This window comes from Triturus cristatus, chromosome 9, assembly GCF_964204655.1.
Source record: "Triturus cristatus chromosome 9, aTriCri1.1, whole genome shotgun sequence".
Lineage (NCBI taxonomy): Eukaryota > Metazoa > Chordata > Amphibia > Caudata > Salamandridae > Triturus > Triturus cristatus.
Genome location: NC_140592.1, coordinates 450,371,639 through 450,395,928, shown reverse-complemented (window position 1 = coordinate 450,395,928; position 24,290 = coordinate 450,371,639). Strand labels below are relative to the sequence as shown.

Sequence of the window (24,290 nt, the reverse complement as noted above, 5' to 3'; positions counted from 1 at the left end):
CATGGGCTATACAAAACTCTAAAATATATTTTTTTTCTTTGTCTCTCATTGGATGCTGTCATGTAGGTAGAATTCTGTTTGTTCATATCTTTGATTTTAAATGCTAGACGTGTGTGGTCTTCTATAAAACTTCCACAAGGCCTGTTTGTCATTCAAAAAAAGAGTATTTGGGAGCAGTCAAACAGAGTGTCAATTTGGCCTCAAACAGCTGCGTGCCTCTTCACTTTAAAAAAAGGACCATTGGCCCCTTGCCCATAAGCCCTAACAGCAGCCCCCAATTTTCTGGGTCCATAGAAGCATTTCTCTCGGTTTCTTCTGGAGAGAAAAAAAACATAAGGTGCGCCCATTCCGCCTGAGCTCAAGAAATCTTTGGGATAAACTTATTCTGAAGCATAGATTGACTGTTACTTAGTTTTGCCAAGAGTGCACCTTGGTGACTCCTTGCGCTCTTCTATGGTGCAGCATTGTGACTCCTCAGGCGGCAAAAATCTCATCACCCTGAGATACCTCTTGCCCCTCCTGCAAACCAGGTGGCTTGTATAGGCGGCATGTTGTAATGCTTGAGCGCCACGTTGCTCATTGCAATGCTAGTGTGAGATATTCTGCAACTACCGTGGAGTCCAATTTTCCCTGTCAGTTTGTGGATAGAATAGAAACTTATTTCAAAGCTCTATAGTGTTTTCTTCGCTACTGAAACTTTATTTTACTTTTTTTTAAACGTTATAGCACTGCTTTGGCCTATAAATTATCGCATGCAATTCATATGTTATTGGTCTCTAAAATAGCCAGACTCTCCATGAGTGAGCCATGATTGCTTACCATTATTTGCCACCTCCCGCCTTCAGAAAATCAACATGTAAAGAGGTGATTCTTGGTATTTCAGTGAACTCACAGTAGTATCTGGTTCCATGGACAACTGCCAATGTGTGTTAAGGGAAATGTGTGGTGGCCTTAAGCTCCCTGTGCCTTATAGAACTAAATTTATACCAGGCATCTGCCTTCATGTCCGGGCTTTTACAACCACTGGGGGCATTGCACTCTTGTGCAGATCTAAAACGTATCATCCCCTGCTGAAACCAGGGTAGGTTGGGAGGTCAGCTGCTAAAAGTTGCAAAATCCAAGTTATGAAGTACATCACCCTTATTATATCCTAGTGGCCACAAGTTTGTGTGCACTGGGAACAATTGAGGGTAAGATCTACTTATTGATTCTCTTCTGAATACTGCATTACTGTATCCTCAGTTTTAGGTGGACCCATCCATGAGACTGTGTGCCTGGGCAAGTACACAATCGCATTGATGGACCCATCTTTTGCACTCTACAGTTATCACAGTTATTTCAGGAAGTACCTCTATGTACCGTATTTACCTGCAGTTAATATTTAGTGTTAACATTTATAATTTCAGGCATGCCTTTGCCTATAGTCTGCTTCTCTGCTTCTCTGCCCCTGGGCCCTGGTTCCTTATGGGCTACGTTGTGACATGCTTTGTAATGTTGCTTTAGACATGTGACCTATTAAGCAGTTTGTTTGACTGGATTTGTTTTGGCTTTATTTCTTTGAGTAAGTTTTACGTATCTTGAGGGGTAGGAGGAAAATGTTGTTTTAGATTTGGTAATGTTTATATTTTGACTGCAGTACACCTGGAAGCTTGATGTGTCTGGCATTGTGTTGCACTCTACAAATAATAGAACAAACAGTAATGGTAAGTCTAGAGTAGCACCACATCTCTCTATAAAAATGAGTTTGTCTCTTCATTAAAGACTTTCTGCCTGTAGAGGGCTGTTTATGCTAGTGCACTCACTTAATCACAAAAAGGGGCACTGACTGTGGGAGAAGACAGTATTAAAGGTTTCTATATATTATATATACTACTAACATGATTTGCAGTCTATGAAAGGCTTATAAGCCGCCTTTCTTAGACTTAGGCCGGGTAATTTTATTCGGGCACTTGCACTTTGGGCGGGAGAGTGAGCTGGGTGGGAGTGCTTTTTTAGCCACTTTTGGGCATATTACCCTGTTTTATTTGCCACATCCTCACTTTCCGGTGGCCATTTTGGTTGGACCACCAGCGTTGGAAGGCAGCATTCTAGTTGTTTCTCATGCAGCCTTCGCCCCGGCAGTTATTCACATTAAAAGGCCGATGAGCAGACCCGCAGCTGACTCGCCTGGGGCCAGGATTGCTGCCCCTCTGATGATCAGTTCACTCTCTTTTTCTTCATCTGCACTGCTCAAGTTGAGGCAAGTCTCACACAGTGATTGTCTACATGCCTGATTCCTGGAGGTAAGATTTTTTAAGTGCAAACAGTACGGTTTTGTGGCCTGTCTCCTGTACTCGGGATTACAGAAGCCGCACGTTTGGGGCATTGGCAACGTCAAGTGAATGACTTGTGATAAGGATTCTTTGGTGATTGGATAATTTAGACTCATTACTGAGAATACCGATTTGGGTGCTCTTTTCTTAGGCCTTGTTACTCGGATGGCCAGCTTATGATTTGGCTGCTTTTATATTTGGTATTTGAACTTAGGATCACTATCCAGTTTCAACAGGTTTGCAGGTCTTCAAATATATTAAGGCTGTGCCTGTGGCAAGATCTATGTGGGAAGTAGCATACGTTGCCTGAAGACCCAGAAAATAGCGATGACCTAAAAGCTATTAAAGGATACATCCCCCCACATATGGGATATATAGGATAATCACCAATTCCAACACGGATTTAACAATACCACCGAACAGGTCTCAAGAAAGAAAAGCGAGGTAGAACCAACGTACTGAAAATCATTTAAACACTGATAAGGAAATCAACTGCTGAGCCCTGAAGAAGTCCTTTAACAGGACGAAACGCGTTGGCTACTAGAAGAAAGAATAAAGAACAATCTTAAAACAAACAAATTGGATGGACTTGTATTTTGCGTATGAGTGCAGATCAAAATCTTTTACAGTACGGTTTTGTGCCTGGCTCTGTCCCACATGCATGCGTGCTGCCCTGGACAATTACTGCTCTATGGTGAAAGTGTGTGCCATTAACTGCTGCTCATTGGTTGGCCACCACGTTGAGTTACACAATCTTATTCAAGATAACCTGCCTGAAGTAGCATTTATTGCTGAATCCTGGCTTAGTCCGACAACAACAGAAGAACCCCTCTTAGCTCTTCCCCATACTATAGCATCAAAAGATGGGATTAACTCAGTGGCAGAGGGGGCGGCATAGATACCATCTACAAATCTACGGTAGTCTGTATTCTGAATCCCTGCCCATCCAAGATTCGAAAAGCACCCTTTCCAGATATCCGTGAAAAAAAACCTTACTCCATCTGGCCTCTTAATGTACAGATCCCGACCCCTCCAAAGCCTTCAGTACAGCCTTGGTTAACCAGGTGACTTCATTAGCTCTTAAATTACCAGCTTCAGTATTTTAGTAGATCTTAACCTTAACCTTCACTTTGACCACCCAAACTATATAGTGGCCTGCGATTTTCTGAATGACTTTGCATCGCTGAAGCTGGTTCAATTAGCAGGAGGTGTCACACACACAACTGGTCATCTTTTAGATCCAGGTTTCTCTAATCCTCCTATTCTAGAGGTTTTGTCTCATTAGGATATGAGCTGGTCAGACCACTGTCTGATTCCCATGTTCTTAGCAGTGTACAACAATATAAATACCTCTACCAATACTATGATAAGGCCCTGGTATAAATGAAATCTGGCAGAATTCCGCAGCTATATTTCTGCCAATATCCCTCATTTAGATGCTAATGTGGATAGGACAGAATCCAATATAAACCCTGGCTTACCTCGGCCCTTGACAAGTTTATACCTCCCTGTCAAGTTCAGGCCAAAAGTAGGACCTCCGTCCCTTGATTCAATTGGAGTTGGTTGTGGAGAAAAAACACTACAAGGTGCTCGAACGAAGTTGGAGAAAATCTTATGAAGCAGTGGCAAAAACACATTATATGAGCGCAGTCAAAGCATACCACTAAATAATAATTTCTGATAAGATCTTAAACAATACAAATACCGCAAAAAAATATTTCTCCATTGTAACACTTTAATGAAGCCAGTCACGACAAGGTCCCAAATGACCACTGCAACAATATAGCAGACGTTTTCATTCAAAAGATGAAAAACATTTATACCCACTTTCCGCCTAAGGTCCTCACCAACGGAGAGGCCTGTCCTTGCCAGAGAGATGAGCTACAGCCTGTGCCAGAACTAAATGAACTAGCTCTTCTCGATTTTCCCTCTTTCTCCGCTCTTTGCACTCTAGTGAAATCTGGCTCTCCGGATGACCCCCTTATTTATTTATTTATTTTATTTGAAAAGTTTTATATAGCGCTGGCTAGACCCGGAGGTATCAGAGCCCTTTACATGAAGATCAGCGAGTTACAGGTAGCAAAATTACATCAGTTACAGGAGCCAAGTATAGACATAGGAGGAAAACATGAGATTACACAGAAATGTGAGTTAATAGCGTGTAGCATAGCCAAGACAAACGTCTTGTGGGGAGTGACAGGTAGAGGGGGAATGGTTAACAGGGGTAAGGAATGCAGGTAGTAACATAACGGGGAGACGAGGAAAACAATGTCCGATGTCCGGCTGGGTAGGTGACTGCCGAGGGGTGAACCAGAGCCAAACTCCTCTGTAGCTGCTTAGGACAGCTCCACCGGGCATCAGCCAAGGTTGCTCAGGTAAAACAGGGGTAAGGAGTGCAGGTAGGAAACATAACTGGGAGACGAGGAAAACAATGTCCGATGTCCAGCTGGGTAGGTGACGGCCTAGGGGTGAACCAGAGCCAAACTTCTCAATAGCTGCATAGGACAGCTCCACAGGGCATCGGCCAACGTTGCTCGGGCACTGAGGTGAGTATATTTAAAAAGTTTTATATAGCGCTGGCTAGAACCGCTGGTATCGGAGCGCTTAACATGAGGAAGGTGTACAGTGGGTTACAGTGTTACATAAGTTACTGGAGCATAAACATAGCAAAGAGAACAGTGATTTCAAAATTACATCATTTACTAGTCCATTAAATAACAATAAAGAAACAAGTTTTAAGAAGCATGGAGGGAGGTGAGGAAATGTAAACGGGGATTAGAAAGCAGATCTGGTCTGGCAGACCTGCCATGGAGGAAAGTACTTCACGAGACACCAAAAAGTCAGAGTATGCGAGTCTACAAACCGGTAAGGGTCCAGTGATAGAGCAACATCTAGTACCGGATACCATCATTGCTTCAGTTTGAAAAAGAAAAGGCATGGGTCCGAAACGAGTCACAAGGGTGCCTTACTGTGTCCAAAACAAGAAGTGAGGGGTGTAGGAGTCGTAAGAGGGGGTCAAAATAAGGCAAAAGTCAAACTGGCGGCAAAGGCGGTGATCAGCAGCATGAATCAATCAATCATGAGATTCTGTCGTAGCCGCAAGATGGAGGATCCAAGTCATGGACCCCAATAATTTCGAAACAAAATGGTGGGGTTGCGGGAGAACAGAAATCCAATAATAAAGTCAAAAAAGAAACAAACCCCAGGAGCAGGGCTGAATGACGAAGGCAGCCACCAGATCTGGCGGGAGGAAGGCTGGAGGTCAACAAAATTATTCTCGGGTCATCCATCATGCAGCAAACCCGGAAGAGGAAGGCAGCTGCGGGGTCAGGAGGGCACGCTGACTCAGGTAAGAAATAGAGGGAGCAAGCTCATTGAAACAGGGCAGCTGCGTCACAGCATTTTCGTTGCTGCTCTTGTCGGGGGAAAGAGACTTGTGAGTTCATCCACCATCCCGGAGAAGCGAAGCGGGATGTCTGGCAACCATGGTTTGGATCCGAAAGGCAGGTGAGGGCAGCAGCATTGCAGCATTTTCATTGCTGCTTTTTTCGAGGGCCAGAGATTCATGAGTCCATCAGTCGTCCTGGAGATATGATGCGGGATGCCAGGCAGCTGTGGTTTAGGTCCGGGAGGCAGGTGGGTACGGAGGGGTGACCACCAGCTAACTCCTCAAAATAGCTATCCCCAGGGGGCCAGCCGACAGGACTGTGCTACTAGGGGGGGCGGGGGGAACTGCCACCGGGTGATCAAGTGGAAGACTAACGGCATCACGGTACCTGGCTTCAGGCCTCCGAGTGCAGTCGCGTAGATCTCCGGGCGCCATCTTAGCTCACTCCCGTACGGGGACTCTGCAGCTCATATCTCGGCTGATCAGGATCGCAGAAAATGTGATCTGCCAGCATTCCAAATGTGGGATTGGTGAGTCCGGTGGGATTTGAACGCGGTGAAGCGCCGCTCTGGATACTGGAGAGCGAGTCCACCACGGAGCTTCAGTTCAGAGCGGCCATCATGGTCGCCGGCTCCCCAGGCTCCCCACCTGACATTGTTACTAAACTCCCCAAGGTCACCTTTCAGACTTTTCTTGAATTTGCCAATCTTGTTGTCCTCTGCCACCATTCCGCTGGCCTGAAAGCAGGTGAGGGTGATACCTCTACTGAAGAAAGTGTCCCTTTATCCTCCTAAACCCCAAAACTACCGCCCTACTTCCCTGTTGCATCCCCAAGGTAAACATGTCAACAAACTCCTAATTGAGTTTTTAGAAGGAAATAACATTTTGGACATGTCCTAAAATGGCTTCGGGTCCAATCACAGCTCTGAATCTGCTCTGCTGACCGTGACAGTCTCTCTTCGAAAAGCACCTGATGAGGGCGGCTCCTTGGCCCTTATCCTTCTGGACCTGAGCACCCCCTTTCTACACTGTTTCTTCAGCACATCTGCAAAATAGGTGTCAGCGGCAAGGTACTATCCTGGTTTGCCTCCTTCCTTAGCAATCGCTCCTTTCAGGTAATTTTGCCTCCTTTCTCATTTTCGCATAGACCATTGAAACATGGAGTCCCACAGGGCGCCTCATTGAGCCCATTCTTTTCAACAGTTATGTCAGACCCTTAGTGGAGATTGTGAAGTCCTTTGGGGTCTCCATAGTATCATACACAGATGATACTCTTTTATTGTCTCCTCTATGCTGATGTATCTCAAGACATCGTCAAGTTTCAGAAATGTATGCTGCAGTGGCTAGCTGGATGGATGACAATTGTCTCAAACCCAGCTCTCATCAAACTGAGATCCTGTTCAGAAAGCACTCTCAGACTTGGGGAGATCACTGGTGGCTGGAGGGTTTGGGGCCTCCGCTGTCATCCAAATCATCTTTAAAAAACCTAGGTATTTGGCTAGATGATTCCCTATCCTTGGAAACTCAAGTGAGAACTCTAGCAGGGTCAACTTTTGGTCTTCTGGGAGGCCTTAAACCCAGTCATTGGCTTTGTTCAACCACACATTCGACAGTTGATCATTCAGTCTCTAATCCTGTCATATCTCAACTACAATAACAACCTGTATCTGGGTTCCAAGAAATCAATTTGAAAAAGGTTGCAATTTGTCCAAAGCAGTGCTTAATTTGAGCCTGTGGTTTCCGGTGCTCAGCACTGGCACTTAAATATCCACACTGGCACTTGTGACAGTCTGCCACAAGGTGGCGCTGTCTGACTAATTTAAAGATGACCACTACAATAGTCCATTATTAATTCAATATACATTAAAAATAACTATTATCTGCTGTCCAAGCCATTATTCCAAGCTTTGTGGCTTGGAATAATCTGATTTGTCACACTTGTAGAAGTGTGATGATTAGTAGTTGTGTTGTTACTGTCATTGGCAGCCTGGTTGGGGCAATGTGTGATGCAAGGTCCATTGGTCTCCTGACAAGATCCCTTGCATTTATTTTTTAATACAAATTAAGCACTGGTCCAAAGTGCTGCAGCTCTCCCTTCCTAAGTTCTGCTCCTCTCCTGGGTTCCTTCAGGGGCTTCACTGGCTGCCCATAGAGAAGTGCATTCAGTTTAAAGTTCTTAACACTGTTCACAAGATCATGCATGCTTCAGGAACCCCCATTCTCTCAGAATGTATGCTGTCCTATCTTCCTGCCAGAACACTTCGCTCCGCAGAACTTAATTTGGCAGTGATCCCTCGATTCAAGAGGAAGAAACTAGGAGGTCGCTCCTTCCGGGTTCTGGCTCCTGCCGGGTTCTGGCTCCTGCCCTCTGGAACAGCATGCCCCCTGATCTAAGGAATACTCTGAGTCATCTCTGTTTCCGAACAAAACTCAAAGCATGGCTGTTTGTTCCCTAGGCCTCTCTGTCACCTCCCTGCCTCTCTTGGTGCATAATGCTGGTCTACTGTGGTCAGCGCCGAGAACCCCCGTTGCTGGGGAAGCCATGCACTTTACAAATCATATTAACATAATATTAAAGAAGTGCAGGTTGTATTAGCGGGTTCCTTTAAAGAAAACCAGTAACATTTTGAGTAAGGGGTACTCAAATGGAAAGGGGCGCTGTTTCGATTGGGAGATTCAGCTGTATTACATTTGTCTCCCTATTAAGGAGGTGTTTGCCAAATTTGTGGGCTCTGTTAGGGAAGCACTGTTTGCTTTGGATGGTTCAAAGAATAAAAATTGTAACTTGTGCTGTAAGGTTCTTTTACTTAGAGAAAATGAGGAACGCTTTTTTTTTTTTTTTTTAAGTGGATGCTGTTATTTGGTTACTGTCTTATAAAATTATTTTTAACTGTATTTTTAGGGCTCGGTATGTTTAAAACAAGTGGCTGCTGTATATTGGTCTTCAGTGTTAAAGAGGTGTAGTCATGCATGTCTACTTGGTGTTGTGATGTGGCTGGCGTAAATTTGCCACGCTCAAGTCACTACATATTTGGACATGAAAGCAAAACACAATTGTTGTAAAGGTCCAGAATCTTTAATAACTTGCGGTTTGAAGTTTTATGGTGTCTTGTGATCACGAAACCCACAGTCAATACAATGTCTAATGGGCCCATTCATATTTCTCCCTAACGTATGGGACAGTGACAATAAGTTTATATTTTGTTAATCATGATGTTGAAACTTTAGTTGGTTTTTTACCTGTAGCATCTGGTAAGCCACAAAAAAATATCACTCATGTGGCTCTTTCTAGCATTGTAGGTAGTACACAGCATATGTTTATTTGTACCTATATGTGACTTGACATTTTGAATGGTTGTTATGGAAGACTCTGTGTAGATGTGTTAGCATGTTTTACAACTGCTCCCACGGCTAGTGTTAATCCATTTCTTATTAATACTCTAATGGAAATTTACTTCTGAAAAGAGTATGTTATAGATTTGGGTGACTTGTAGGAATTATGGAGAGGTATTTCATGCAGTGGTTTTCAGTTTCTCCTTTCTGGTGAATATTGATTGTATGACAAACAACCTGTTGCACTCATTTTATAGCTTTGCAAAAACTCAAGTGCAATATCTTCTAGGAAGAGATTTGCTTACTGTGGTGATCAGTTTTTTAACCATCTTTCATTAAAACTGTCTTCCATTGGTGAAGGAATTGCGTGTTAAAAAATAAATGTGCATTGGTTATGTAGGCTGCTCCATCTGGAATGTCCTTCCTGTTTTCTCTTCATAATAATATGACAAGCCATCTGAGGAGTTGGGTTTTGTCCTGTAATTAGCTGGTTGTGTTTAGCTATAGAGCATTCAAGGTAGATTAGATGTTCCCATACACGACTTGGGTCAATTTATGCACTGCGAAGATAATTGATAGCCTTGGTGTCAAGGTTTTTATATAGAGTGAGCATAAAACAATATGGCAGGTTTTCCTGTATTAAGAGTGTCTGAGGCAAGTCTCCTGTCATCAGTATCAGATCTCTTGCGGTCTAGTCCCCCCTTCCCCCTCTGTAAATGCAGAGACGTTCTTCTTCAGGGCCATTGATGTGACCATCAATTTTTGACAATCTAATCCTGCATCTGTAAGCCTTTATAAAGCGCACTGCACTACCCATGAATGGACGTAACCTGTCGCTAGAGCACAGTTAGAAACAGTTGGAAAGAAAAAGAACCAAACCTGAAGAAATGACGTCCCGAGTCAAGCCAACATAAAGCAACCTGCTATATTCTTTGGCGTACTTTCATAAAGTTTAAGAACTCTTGAATTATGAATTGTTTACTATGCAACTGACTTGATACCTTACACTTAATTCTTTCAAAAACTTGCTTGAGTCTTTATTATTATCGGAATTTTAAGGTGCTAACAGATATTTTCTTTACCAGATTTTGGGCTTCACTGTTTCTAGGTTTACACTGTAATAACATGTGATACTGGGGAAAGGGCTCCCGCTGTAGGATACTAGAACCCTACCTCATTGACCCCGATCACAAAGCATCAGGGATATAGAGAGGCACAGTCCTTACACCAAAGCTCTTTTTTTCCACTTCAAACTGTTCACTGAACTTGCTTATGGCAACCTGTGACTATGTGCTAAGTAATGGCTTGTGATTTCGAACGACACAACATTTAAGAGACAGTGTGGGTCCAAATAGGAGTATATGTGCCGGCTTTCAATCTGAAACTATAGCTGCCATTTCGTAACGGCAGAAACTTTAGTTCTACCTCCAAAAAGGATCACAATCCTGGGTACACACATGAAACACGAAATAGAGGAAGATTGAAAATTGAGGTGCTGACACATTGCTTCAGAAGTGGTTTAGAAAGTACAGGATATACTTTGTTGGTAGTACTTGAAAAATTGAATTGCTTTTCTCTATTTTCTTCAATGCATTTACATTCTTCCCAAGACCCTCAACTTACTCCCTAAACTAAAATGTACAGCCTAATGAAGCGTGATAACCTTTGTGTATATGCAGTCAGATGAAAGCTCCCTGCTGCTTTTCTGCACATACTCCTTGTGAAAGAAACCTCAAAATAAGGAAAACTCTGTAATGAAGCAGTTCAACATGTGGTATTCTTTTCTCCAGGGGATGGTCTGAATCTTATGAAACCAACACAGCAGAGACTAAGGAGTCTGAAAGCCTGTCTTCGGGATGTAGGCCCTCATTCCAAAACAACAATGCCAGGCAGTGGACTACTATGCACAGTTCGAGTCAGTCACAGAAAGCTCAAGGCCGTGCTCAGTCTCTCAATCGTCCTACGAAGCAAGCAACAGTGGTACCATATCGAGAGTCGCAGTCATTGCACAGCAAAAGGTAAGGCTAGAAGAGAGAAGGCCTTGCATGTTGTTTGAGGAGCTCAATTACAGTGTTGTAAGCTGTACTGGAGGTGGGACAAATGCCCATGCCTGGGTAAGAGCAGGTTCTCAAGCATATTGGAACTTCCTCAGATTCGTACCATTTCAGTAGAAGTTGGAAAATATTCCAAAACAGTATTTACTTATCACACATTTTTATAAAAAAATATTTCTTGCAGAAGTCTCCTTTTGACTCGAAGATTTCTGGCCTCTCCTGTTTGGCATTTTCTCGAGATACACAGTGGTCATGTCTTCCTCTTCCGTAGCCATTTGTGAAATTGTAGTCGTTTGAAGCATAGCATAGCATAGATATAGTTTATTTCCTTTGGAGTTAGAAAGCATTCTTATACCAAAGCACATTCCAAATTATATGAAGGCAGTAGACAAGAGCAACAAGTGCATGGCGTTGTGAACAAAATATCAGAGCAAAAATGAGCAGTACAAAATACATGATGGACTTAAGTGAGTCCCTTTCTTTGTTTATATTTGGAAAATGATATTCAGATGAGGAACTTGAGGTCAAGTGATACCATTTTGTGGAATTTGATTTGTATTTTTAGTAAGCCTTGATGATGATGGCGGGGGGGACTTCTAGGAGAAAGGATGAATGAGTGGAAAAATGGAGCCAAGCACGCTCAACATTATTCAGAGCAGGAATCTTGGAGGTAAAAAGTCAGTGCCGTGACAGCCAGATTTGTGGGGGTGGCATGGTGTGCTGTTGGAGGAAACATGTCCTTTCAGATGCAAAGGGAGAGCGGTTTCCCCTACCGGGAGTGGCACACAGCACACGATTTTGGGGTCACTTTTGAGGCACAGCTGGCATGCTCAACCTTATGATGTAGCAATAAGGTGACGCAGCAACAGGGCATGACCATGCGGAGTAAGCCTGGATAATGCAGGGTATCATCAACTAGGGACCATGTATTTGTAGTCTCAGCTTTGAAAGTGGGTCCATATTAGTGCACCTAGATTTCTTTCCCAGACCCTAGAGTCCTCGGATTCGTTCAGTGAAGATGAGGCAATGGGAGAAAGTCATCTTGTACCATTGGCAATATTGGACTCCTCTTCAAGCAGGAGCTGAGTGACATTACAGTGGTTGCTCCAATTCTTTCTGACTTGTTTTTTGAGGTGCTGTCTCATAACCAGAAGAAAAGAATTGCTGTGGCCGATGCATTTTTCAAGCCTCATCCTACCAGACAGTACAGTCTATAGGCCAGTGATCAGATGACTCCCAGGAACAACAGGGATTGTTAAAGAGCAAGATCAAGTTTGCGTATGCCATCAGTTCTATGCATAGAGTTTTAGTGTCAAAACAGGAAATATTGAATGCCTGGTGATGGCGATGGAGGCCTAATTTGGGACGGTGTTCTTAGTGGAACAGGTTGGATACAAAGTAGAAGAAACAATCGGTGCTCTGGAGTGCTTTCCACTGAAGCGGACTCCTCTCTTGGTTCAGTGGGTTTTGAGATTCCGCAGGCCACGCAATGATGTGCATGAGGCTCAGCTTCAGAGTTTAGGAATATACATAGAAATGCTTGGGGCTGTATTGTTGTGGTTGGGCTGCAACAGGGCTTAAGTAGCTTATTAGAAATGGTAACAGCCTTATTGTACAATCTCATATGAAACTAGTAAGACTTCAAAGCAGTTTCTATTGTAAAAAATATTCAAGCTTCCTACTAAACCCAAGTGAGCAAACTCGTGGTGATGCTGGTTTTGATAGAGGCAGTATTCTTGGATTTGTGGCAAAATAAACAAACATGATTTTTTTAAGTCTTCCTGTTGCTTGGCTTCTCCAGCAACTTTACTGGAACTATAGTTTCCTGAGGATTCAGTCACTGAAGATCCTTTTATCAGTCATCTACCCAGCAAGGCTGGAAGTGATGCACAAAGGCAAGACATTTCTGTTCATACAAGAAGAGCCATGCATGTCAGTCCTGGATGGGGTGAGAAGCAATGTCAGTGGTTGACAATTATTATTTATTGATGTCTACATAAACTGTCCCCTTCTTGAGAATTAAGGGTAATAGCTAGTTGCTCACCTGAATTCACTCCGGTCTTTCTCTCTATTGAGGAATGCAGGAAGAATTCCAGCCTGAATGGTTGATATTGCTTGATTACCTATATTTTGTGTCTGTCTTTTACTAAGTATCCTTGTTATTTCTTATCCCCATATCCTCTGTTACACTCTCAGACACAGGAGTTATTTGTTCTTAAATTGATGGGAAAAGGTAGTATCATCATTGTGTTTCTGCAGTGCCACTTTGGCTGTTGATCTATTGATTCTTTTGCTCTTATAATTGCAGAATTGGTGTTTTTTACTCAACATAGAAAGATTTAAAACTAGGGGGATACATTGGTCTTGTATAGACAGCAAAGAATATAAAGAGAATAGAAATGATGAGGAGAATGAGTTCAAGGGTGTTGGCCCCGATAGTTCAAATACCAGTTGTAAAATCATGACAAGTAACCCATTTATATCCTTGAATGTTAAAGGCTTTGAATCATCCCTGTAAGATGAATTCAGTGCTGAAAAAAGTTAACAGACAAATGCTGGCAAGATAAGTCTGTAGGAGATGCACACGTTTAGATGCAATATTTTTAAATCCCTATGTGAAAGGTTTCCATTTTTCATTTCAGACCAAAAAGAGGGTGATGGGTATAATGTTTAATTAAGGAGATATTTTCAATTGTTTCTATAGAATCATTGTACATTGTATGATTTGTGTATCTTTGTATTGTATCACTGTAGATTCAGCTCAATAGAAAACCCAAGAGAGCAAGTGCAGAATGATACCAATTTTAGATATAGAGGGAAGCCAGAGCTAGGCCAACAGATGATAAACAAAGGAATTCAATTTTTATATTGTTTGATTTAAAGGTATGGGAGGGCTTCCTGTCTTGAGACAGTACAGTGTACTTGTGCCTGGTGGAGTTCATTTAGTATCTTAACTTACGACATCAAATCCTAGATGTTCGTTCCAACAAGTGCAAGTCAGGTCCTAAGCTGGTAAACCAGTTTTAAGGGTATCATACTTTACAGTTGGGTATTTAGGCATACAAATTAATTCAGACCCCTCTGCAGTTATAAGGGACAATTACAGAAAAGCAATAACTAGGCTTAAGAAGGACGTTTGATCAAACTCCCGCTGTTGTTAATGGGACGTATTGCCATTATGAAAATGGTGGTCCTCCCAAGATTCTCATTCCTATTTCAAAATATCTGAATCCTATTACGCGTGCTCTTCACCACACTACGATCCATTATGATTAACCTCGCCTGGACTGGGAAACAACCACGGGTGAAATAGGAGACTCTCACCATGCCATACGACATGAAAGACCTCAACGCACAAGATCTTGAGCTATACTACAAAGCTGCACAGAGCTCTTTTGTGCACTGTTGGATCCATGAACCGCACAACTTGCCACATCTTTATATAGAAAGAGATGCAGCAGCTCCCAGTATGCTCCCCCAGACGTTATTCTCGGCTCCAAAGAGATGCTATGGTAACGTTGAATCCTTAAAAACCACGTTATACGTCTGGTGGAACCTCTTGGAAAAACAAGCTGGTTTGGTACTGTACCCACCACACATGCCGATAGATTATTATTCATGGTTTAAAATAGGAAGAGAGAGGGAGGTCGTGAAGGCTCTTTAGTAACTAAGGATCACAAAAATTGGATATTTATTCAGTGATGGTGAAGTGAAGAGGCGGGAAATGCTAAGTAATGAGTCGGAGTCTCTGGCGATTATGGCTCATTTTAGAGTTCAACATATTTTGTGTGAACTCCTGGGAGATGAAATGAAAAGACCATTTAGAGAGCGCGGTAGCTACCCTGAGGCGTCCTAGCGCTACGGACAAAGCATGTAGGTAGTGGGCTTAAGGGTTTATACTGATCTATTGAAAAGCTGGTCTTCTTAATCCTGGGTACCGTGGCAAGGAAGGAGGAGGCTGACCTAAGCTGTCTGGTGGGTTTGTAGGGGGTGATAAGTGAGTGGTTGATGGCGGCCCCGGTTTTCCAGAAGGCTCGATGAGCAATACATAGGGCCTTGAAATCGATCCTTTCCCTGACTGGGAGCCAGTGCAGGTTCCTTAGGCTGGGTTTGACGGAGAGTCTACGGGGTATCGGGAGCAGGGTTCGGGTGGCGCAATTTTGAAGAGTCTGGAGCTTGCGCAGGGTGGTTTGGGGGGCCCCTAGATGGAGAGCGATCCCAAAATCTAGCCGGGACAGAATGAGACCCTGAACCATTATCTGACATGCCGGCACTGTCTTCCTTTGTAAAAGAGAAGGTGCCCATTGAACTTATTACTAAACTTTACTCCTTTGCGCAAGATGCTCGCAGGCCATTCATGATGAAGGCGAGGCATGAATGACAGAGAGAACTGGGCACAGTCATAGATGACGAGTGCTGGAGATACTGGTGCGCCATGATCAGGGATATATCACAAAACAGGAGACACAGACTTGTACAGTTAAAATACATTAACCGGATATACTACACCCCGGAGAGTTTAGGTAGATATGGGCTTCAGGATACAGCGACATGCCACAGATGCCCAGAACAGACAGCTGGCTTTATGTGTTGCCTGGTGTTGTCCTAGTGTGTTTGCTTTTTGGAAGGCAGTCATACAGGAGCTAGGGTACCCGGCATTGCATTAGAAATGGACCCTCTTGTGGCCCTATTAGGGTATACTAAAAATTTGAAGAAAGGGGACCGCAAATTGATAGCCGTCGGGTTATTGCTGGCAAGGTGATGAGATGAGCCAGGGGCCCTGTTCCCACTTTGGAGGCTTGACATAGTGACATGATATACTGTAACACGGTCCGAGGTATATAACAAATTACTTCCTCAGTGTAGTCGGCCCGACAACGTCGTCGAACCTAGGCAGCTCTTGTGCTGTCTCTTTGAGACCTGTTGTAAACACTTTGTGGGCATACAGCCGCCCATTGCCTTTTTATTCCTTACTTCGATTTAAAAAAAGGCTTGCCTGCTAGTGGTTAATCTTTGATCTCTGTCCCTCCTTGATGTCATTGTGTCCTCCCATAGAACAGTGCCTTACTACTGGTATCTTTCCACTTTGGTGCTTATCTGTTCGTTTTGGAGCACTACCTTTTTCTTTCTTTCCTGCTTGTATTTGGTTAAGCTTTCCTTTTCTGGGTTCCTCGTGCTTTTGTGTTATTTGAAAGGCAAAGTGTAGGCATCATAAATCACCTTGTTGATTTGCTGAGAATCTGCTCGTCGTAAAGTGATCCAGTGTTTGTGAAGCATTTCAAAAACGATTTGTTTCGTATTGACAATGTAGAGCGTGTGCGCTTTGGAAATATTTTTTAAATGGATTGTGCTTGTCTCGCTTTGTTTACTATCGACAAGGTAGTGTGTGCGTGTTTGGGAATTCTTTTTTTTTTTATTTAAATGCATTGTGCTTGTCGGCAATGCAGCTGCTGTTCTCATCATTCACAAGATGTTTTTCTCTCATACGCTGCCTTTCTAAGGTGTTCTCTTACTCTTTTCCGAGGCTGGATAAGCTGCTTACGGTCAGTGCCGCCCATGAATGCGAGAAAGCTTTCTGATGAAAGGCTTGTAGAAAAGGGAGGCGGGTGATGTTCTAAGAAGAGCACAATTTCCTATCTGAATTTCTCGCTCTGAGTGCCGTTGTAAACAGAGCTGTTAATCATGTTCCTATGGACACCTGTTTGCTTATGGAGAGTAAAGTTGCCACTGGGCTGCAGAGCACTCTAGGGATGACACAGATTAGACATCAGACTCTCCTGGCGCTGGACAGTTTTGTTTTCATCACTACCGACATGGGTTTAAAAATCCCAGCATGCAGTGTGTTGTGGGGCGCAAACCAGAGGTGTCCTGCATGACGTGAGGCCGTTTGACGACTGTTCACTCTGTTGGTCAGTCCTGTTACCATGTCTCTGCCTCCCCCTGCTGGGCGCCCCACTTCTTAGACAGGGAAGGATTTCCCGGACAAAATCTCATCTCTTGTAAGTGCGGGAGATGGGATTTATGTTGCTTGTTCATAAGATGCAGATTTATACAAAACACTGCAGGCTAAGGCAGTCAAGCGAGATCCAAAGCTATCGCATTGTACACAGATCTCTGCAGCAGAGGCTCTAAGGTGTCTAGTTCGCTGTAGTCCTTCTTCCTTTTCTTTTGAATGTAGAAGGAGAGCAGCAGGAGTAAAGATAAGCGAAGTCAGCAGCGAGAGAGGCATGGCGGGTGCATGATAGCACATCCCTCTCATTCTAACTGACCTGCAATCTCAGAAGCTGACCCCCTCTTCCCAGCGCTCACCTCCTCCTCCTCCACCACTATCCTGAGGGTGATCTGAGATGTGGTCACTCTCCAGCTCCTGCTTGTAAACAAAACTAACTCGAGTTTTCCAACAGTAATAACATACTAGGTGTCTCTGCGCTGGGTTACCATATGTAACAATTCCCCAACTCCTGTGTACTCAATTTATTGCTTCGTAAGGATTAAAGGCAGAGTCTTCTTTGCAAAATCAGGTAATAAATCGCTGCAATGGGGGCAGGCACTTGAGCTATTTTACTTAAGACTCCTTAGCTTTGCATTAGCCCCACAATTATTTAATCTGTATATAAACGACGTGGGGAGATTTCTTGCAGATCTAGACCTTGACATTCCAAAAGGCAGAGATAAAAAAGCTCTAGTTCTCCTGTTTGCTGAGGATGCAGTGTAGATGGCACTAACAGAACTATCAATGAATCACTTACTGCAAGGCTTTGAACACTATTGTTGCATATAAAACTGATGGTTAATGTGCAGACAACAAAGTTCATGGTCATGAAACGTAAAGCGCCGCATACAGAAAATGTTCCAGGTTGAGGGTCAACATTGGAATGCATCCATAACTTTGACTACTTAGGAATCCGCTTCCACCAGAAAAAGGCCACTAAAATGGGTACTTATGTGCGTTACAAGAACCATTTTAGCGGGGAATCTACACAATCCATATTAAAAGTATACAACGTGAAAGTGGCAGCCGCTACCCTATATATAGCGGACCTATGGGGCTACAGAAGAGTACTGGATCTACCAATAATAGAGAGCCACTTCCTGTCACTGATGCTACACTTGGGCCTGTGTACCCCAATGAACCCCAAAGCATGGAAATTGGACTAACTAGTATAGAGACTACAATGCAGATCAAAACAGTCTTTTACTGAGCCAGACTATGGATCAATCCAGCAGCTTAAAATCTATTTAAGAATTCCCATAGACATTATGAATCTCAAGAACACAGCAAAAATCAAATGGTTGGATCATATTAGAAATGCACTGCAGAAGATTGGACTGTCCACGTTCTGGGACAACTTGGCCTGATAACGAAAGCCAGCATGACACTCATCAAAAACAAGTATAGGAAGAGTGTCTATGATAATAAATTTAACACAATCTGCAAAGGCAAAATGAGGCTATTCTATTTGTAAGTAAAACTTTCCTTCAATTTTGAATGTTATTTGGACCAATTGACACCTGAACCAAAGAGAGGTCTCTACATTAAATTTAGATTAAGGATTCCCTTTTTGTCAGCACCCAAGATCATTTCAGATCAATGTTGTTGTGAATCTGGTGGCAGAGAGACAACAATGCACTTTGTGTTCTTTTGCTCTAGAACTATTGGACCTAGGAAGCAATTTCTCTGACCTACATTCTGGGCACATAGCATTAGACTATGTAAAGCAGTCTTTGGCCTGTGCCTGAGGAGTGACTTACAAACCGTATATTAACCTGTAGTAGCTTATATTTTATCTGCATGGATACTAACAAGATAAGTTTGTAACTCCTATATTGATATTAACCAAAATTGTGTTTTTAATTATTGAAAGTAGTGCTTTTCTAAATAGAAATGTAACTTGTTTTTTGTATGGCTTACTAGCCGAAACAGGCAAATAAATTTGGTTTGATATAAACCGGCGTTGGCAGTAGTGAATAGCTTTCAAAACCGGACTTTGGATCTGCAGCTAAAGCTAAGCAATAGATGTTTAGACCCCACCTGCAAGTATACAGTGAATTATCATCTCTCTTTAGTCAAACCCTTGCACATTTATCAGGCGAAAGGCGTCGTTTAATCAAGAAATAAGAGTGCTCTTGTGTTCGCCTTGCTTGATTGCTAAGTTGGAACAGGCAGCAGTTACTGATGACCAACCCGCTGTTGCTCAGTATTATAACCAGTTTTAATTTCACCCCAAAAACGTACTATTAAATGCCAGAGAAAGGAAAATAAATAGCTCACAGCAGCTTTATGGCACTGAAGATTGATAGGAGTAAAACATGTCACCCATGATAAAAACACATTACTAGTGACAGCAAGGGGCAATAAGGCCAATTTACAACTGCATAGACAGCAGGTGTACAAGCGAAGATTTTGTTTTCTCAACCCGAGCACTGATTCCACAAACCTTCTTCAAAACACCCGTTCAGCCTCTTAGACACGGGATACGCCACTAAATATGCAAATGCTCTACCCTGAATTCACAGAGTGCTGATGGTTGAGGGTAGTAAATGAAAGGACTGAGTTCGCTCCAAATTACTCTATGCTTTAGTCCCACTTTCCAGCTCTGGATGTGACAGAATGAGGTAGGCGCTAGGCAGTTACTTGTAGACTGCCTTCCTACCAGGCTTGGGCTGTGGAGAGAATGAGGCTTAATGGCTCATGCGGTCGATCTCAAATCTGGGGAACCAACCGGTTCGAGTCTCGGCAGTGACGCTCAATATCCTGTGATTCTGGGCACATCACTTAATCTCCCCCCTGCCGAACAAAAAATGAATGTGTCCTTCTGTCTCTCATCCATTGGCTACAAGCTTTTCCAAAGGCCTTTCTGAAGCCTGTGGACTCAAGGCCATGTCCATGTGACGATTTTTCTCAACAGGACACTTTGTATTTTATTCTATTTTGTGAATTTTATGTCCCTCTGCATAAAAAATACATTCTTCGGCTTTTTAACCCATGTCTTTAGTCCAGGCAAGGCCAGCATTACTATATCTGCAGATGCTCTCCTCGCCTATGGCTTGCTTCGGTGTTGCCAGCTATTTGTCTAGCGCTGTAAGAACTAGGAGAAAAATGCCTTCTGTTTATTTGATTTGTACCATCCTTGAAGAAATGCACTAGAATACTTATTGCTGAATACTTTGACCTGAATTTTCACAGTCTTTTGTTTTCAATAATGAGTTTTATATCTATTTTACCCTTTTAACATGGTTTTAGGAAAATCGATATATGTAAACTGTATTCGCTGCGTACATATGATATTCTACTGTCCTGTTTTGATAATTGCAGTTGGCGTTTTTATCTTGTGCTTTTATTAGCCGAATAAATAATTTTTCACTGACTGAATGTGTCCTTGTGTAACGCAACTGGTGCTCATGTAAAGAGCTGTGATACCTGATACCTTCAGGTCAAGTTTGCGCTTTGTAAAACTATGAAGGAAAAAAGTAGGCCCGGGCACCATATTAAAAGTGGCCCCATTAGTGATTAGATAGCTAAATTGGGGCAGTTTTGAATGTGTAAAGACACTCTGTATAGTGGTTTGCAAGGTATGGAAACCTTCATGGAATTGAGCTTGCTACAGGCAGTGTTCGTTTTAATTTCATGGAAATGAACAGTAAAAACTGACCCAGCAGCCCATAAAACAGACCCTCGAACTGCCAAAAATAAGCATTTGCAATGCAATAGGTCTCGCATTTACGCGAGTTTAAGCTATTGGCATTGTAAATGACAATGCCTATTATTTTTGTTTTTTAAAACATAAATAAAGGCATTGTCATTTACAATGCCAATGGCTTAAACGTTCGTAAATGCAATACCTAACGCATTGCAAATGCGTGCTTAAGTTTAAAACTGAGCCGGCGCCGCTTAAGAACACCATTCTCGGTTTTTGAGGTTTTTTTTTTTTAACTTTAACCCTGATCGCGGTGTCCTTGAAGCGGTGCAGCGCTCAGTTTTCAAGTAAAAAAACAAACAAAAACAATCGGAGCTCGGTGTCCCTGAGGCGGGCACTGCGCTTATTATGAAAGTTTAATTAATAAATAAACAGAGCGCGGCGTCCTTGAAGTCGATCCCGCGCTCAACATGAAAGTTAAATATAAATAAACTGAGCGCATTGTCCTTAAAACTGGCGCCGTGCTAAGGATACAAATACCAAAAATAGCATCCACCGTTGTCCCTATAAGTGCCCATAAACAAAATAGTGCTGACCCCCTAGATAAAGCCGACCGTGTAATGAGCAAAGTAAATGGTCCAGTCGTTATAGGCGATAACAAATGGCGTCAAGGCGGTAACAAGTTTGGGACTAACAAGCCTCATAATGAATGGGAAGTCAGCAGTTACCAAGGACAATGACACCAGCCAATAAAAAGTATGGGCGGAGAGTGGGCGAGGCTTACACAGCATACTCTACTACAGCATGCCTCCCATATCGAGCAGCGCATGCGCGCTGCCGCTAGGCTCGACCTAAAAGCAGCCCATCACAACACGATAGCCCTGTAAGCCAGAACGACTTTGCATCCTCTCCCAAGTACTTGTCAAATTCGGCAGGTAGAATGGTCACGGATCTCTGCATTTTTCAACTACATGGCGAAGAAATATTGCACACTATGGAATATAAGTTTCACGCCTCGACAATGTGAAAGTGTGAAATAAGGTTTTCCGGCACCTAGCTTGGAAGCTTGGCTATTTGAAATGTTTCTGCATAATTTAAGTTAAGTAATGTTTTCTTTTCAACCCTGCAAGGCTTTCTTCCTTCCATTGTGTTCAATCAAAAATTTCAATATAGGGCTAATAAAGCCGCCCCTCCCCACCCAAATTCAAGAGTCATAAATATAACAAAGCTCCAGCACCTGTAAGAATGAACCAGAATTACGCATTGCCGCTGTCGAAAAATATATATTTATTTTCACTTCCGTGTTAAAAATAAAAGGACGATACGTTCTGAAATTACCAGCAGTGCTAACTTTGTTTGCCAGAACTTGCTTTTATAAATTATTTTCATGCTATGGTTGAAACTTCTTTTTGTCCTTATTGGTCCTGATTTTATTCTCGCTTGTTTGTGTTTTTGTGTATGTTTGTCAAATCGAAATAAATATTTCTGAATGCAAAATGAATATTGCTGCAAAGAAGAAACTAACAATAACATTTCAGACGTTCATAAATCATTCTGAATGTGTACATATTTTTACAGACCTGTCAGCTTTCCCGAAACACCTTATACGACAGCATCACCAGGAGGCATCCAGCCATACCGCCAGCCTTCTGGAAGCTTCTCTACACCAGGCTCGGGAGGAATTGCTTTGACTAGATTTAAGCCTATCTCGGAAAGGTACGCTAAACATTATTTTCGAAATTTAAATTGAAGCTCCTTTCTCATGCTTGACCAGGATACCATGCTGTGAAATCTGTTTATAGCACGTGATCTACAGTTAAAACTAGGAAATACCACCCCTAACCCTCGGTGGCATGAATTTGGATTGATCTGTGAAATGCACTGAAGGTTTGAGCCCTTTTTTGAACTGACGAAGACAAGTATTGCGACACATACAGCGGCGTCTGTTCACCAAAACCATAGTCAGTGAAAGTGACATCCTAATGGTCATGTTTTTCTGGATGATGGTGGAGGAAGTGAGAAATCGCTTTTACATCTTACCATGAGCTTCCATATGTTTTTCAAACACTCTTCATTAAAACTTACTCTGTAGATATTTCCACATGGTGTTTAATAACTTGCACAAATATCCAGCTACAAAAAACTTCCAAACTTCAATCAATCCATCAGGATTTAAAAAGCGTGGCTAATCACTCGATAGGGTATCCAGGCGCTTGCAGGCCCCGGAGGCTTATTTGAACAGCCAGGTCTTGAGGACCAGTTGGAATTCTGAAAGTGACGTGATGGTCCGGAAGTGCGCGGGAGGCTATTCCAAGTCTTTGCTATGGTAGAAGGAGTGTCCTCCACTTCTGATTCGGTAGATGCAGGGAATATGGGCAAGTGAAAGGGAGGCGAAGCGTAGTCTTTGTGATGGTTGGTGGAATTTCAGGCAGTAATTAATGTAGGCAGGTCCTTGGTTTTCTAGAGCCTTGGGTGCGTAGGTCAACAGCTTGAACTGTCATTTCTTCTATATGAGGAGCCTGTGGAGTTTCCTGAGGTGGGGTATGATGTGGGTTTGTCAGGAAATGCCGATGATTAGTCTGTCTGCAGCATTCTGTATGGTTTGAAGTCTCTGTAGAAGGTGTGTGGCAATTTTTATGTAGAGGGCATTGCTGTTGTCAAGTCGGCTGGTGATGAGGGTTTGTGTCAATGTGCGTCTTGTGTCTAGCGGTAGCCACTTGAAGATCTTACGTAGCATGCACAGAGTGAGGTAGCAGATTGAGGAGACGGCATTGATCTGTGATTTCATAGTGAGCTTGTTGTCAATAAAGATTCCGAGGTATCTGGCGAGGTTGGAGGAAGTGGGTGTAGTTCTGATGGCCACCAGGAGTCGTTCCATGTGTTGCTTCTGTTGCTAAAGAATAATATATTTGTCTTGTCCGTGTTCAGCTGCAGGCGGTTGTTCTTCATACAGTCGGCTTAATTTGTCATGCTTCGGTGGAAGTTGGTTTCGGATGGTGGTGGGGTTGTCAGTGAGTGAGAGGATGAGTAGGGTGTTATCTGCATAGGAAATTATATTGAGACCGTGAGGTCTGACGATCTTGGCCAGCGGGGTCATAAATGCGTGTGATCTCCTTGGGTTCAAAGGTGGGAAGTGGATCCTCTGGGTTCTTCTGGTGAGGAAGGAGGAGATCCATCTGAGGGCATCACCATGGATGCCAATATGGTGGAGTCTTTCGATCTGACTTCGGCGTTTTTCCAGGCGTTGGGAAATGTTGCGGTGGTGATAGAGGTGTTGAGTCGGGTGGTGAGTTCCTGGCCAATCCTTTGGTTTCTGAGATTGAGGATCTGGTGCGGGCATAGGTCTATGGGAGCTCCTGAGTGGATGAATTTCATGGTGCAGTAGGTGTCCTGGGTGGAGAGACTGTTCCAGGTGGTCTGTGTGTGGTTCATGTTTGTTTGTGACTCTGATGGTTTTCTTGTCATCTGTGTGCAGCTTGAAGTTGAGATGTTCCATGGGGTGGTGGTGGTATGCTGTATAGGCTTTGTGGATGATGACTGTTCCTCCTCCCGGCTTGTTGGTGCG

At 43.0% G+C, this 24,290-nt stretch overlaps 1 protein-coding gene across 2 annotated transcripts in view; it reads left to right on the top strand.

The window, feature by feature from the left end:
• The window catches only part of SIPA1L3 (signal induced proliferation associated 1 like 3), a 657,587-nt gene that overhangs the window by 455,376 nt on the left and 177,921 nt on the right, over positions 1-24,290 (top strand). For both annotated transcript variants that reach the window (XM_085625340.1, XM_085625341.1), the window contains exons 11-12: positions 10,824-11,051; positions 22,304-22,441. In XM_085625340.1, coding sequence (XP_085481466.1) covers positions 10,824-11,051; positions 22,304-22,441 — 366 coding nt within the window. The remainder of the gene's footprint in view (positions 1-10,823; positions 11,052-22,303; positions 22,442-24,290) is intronic.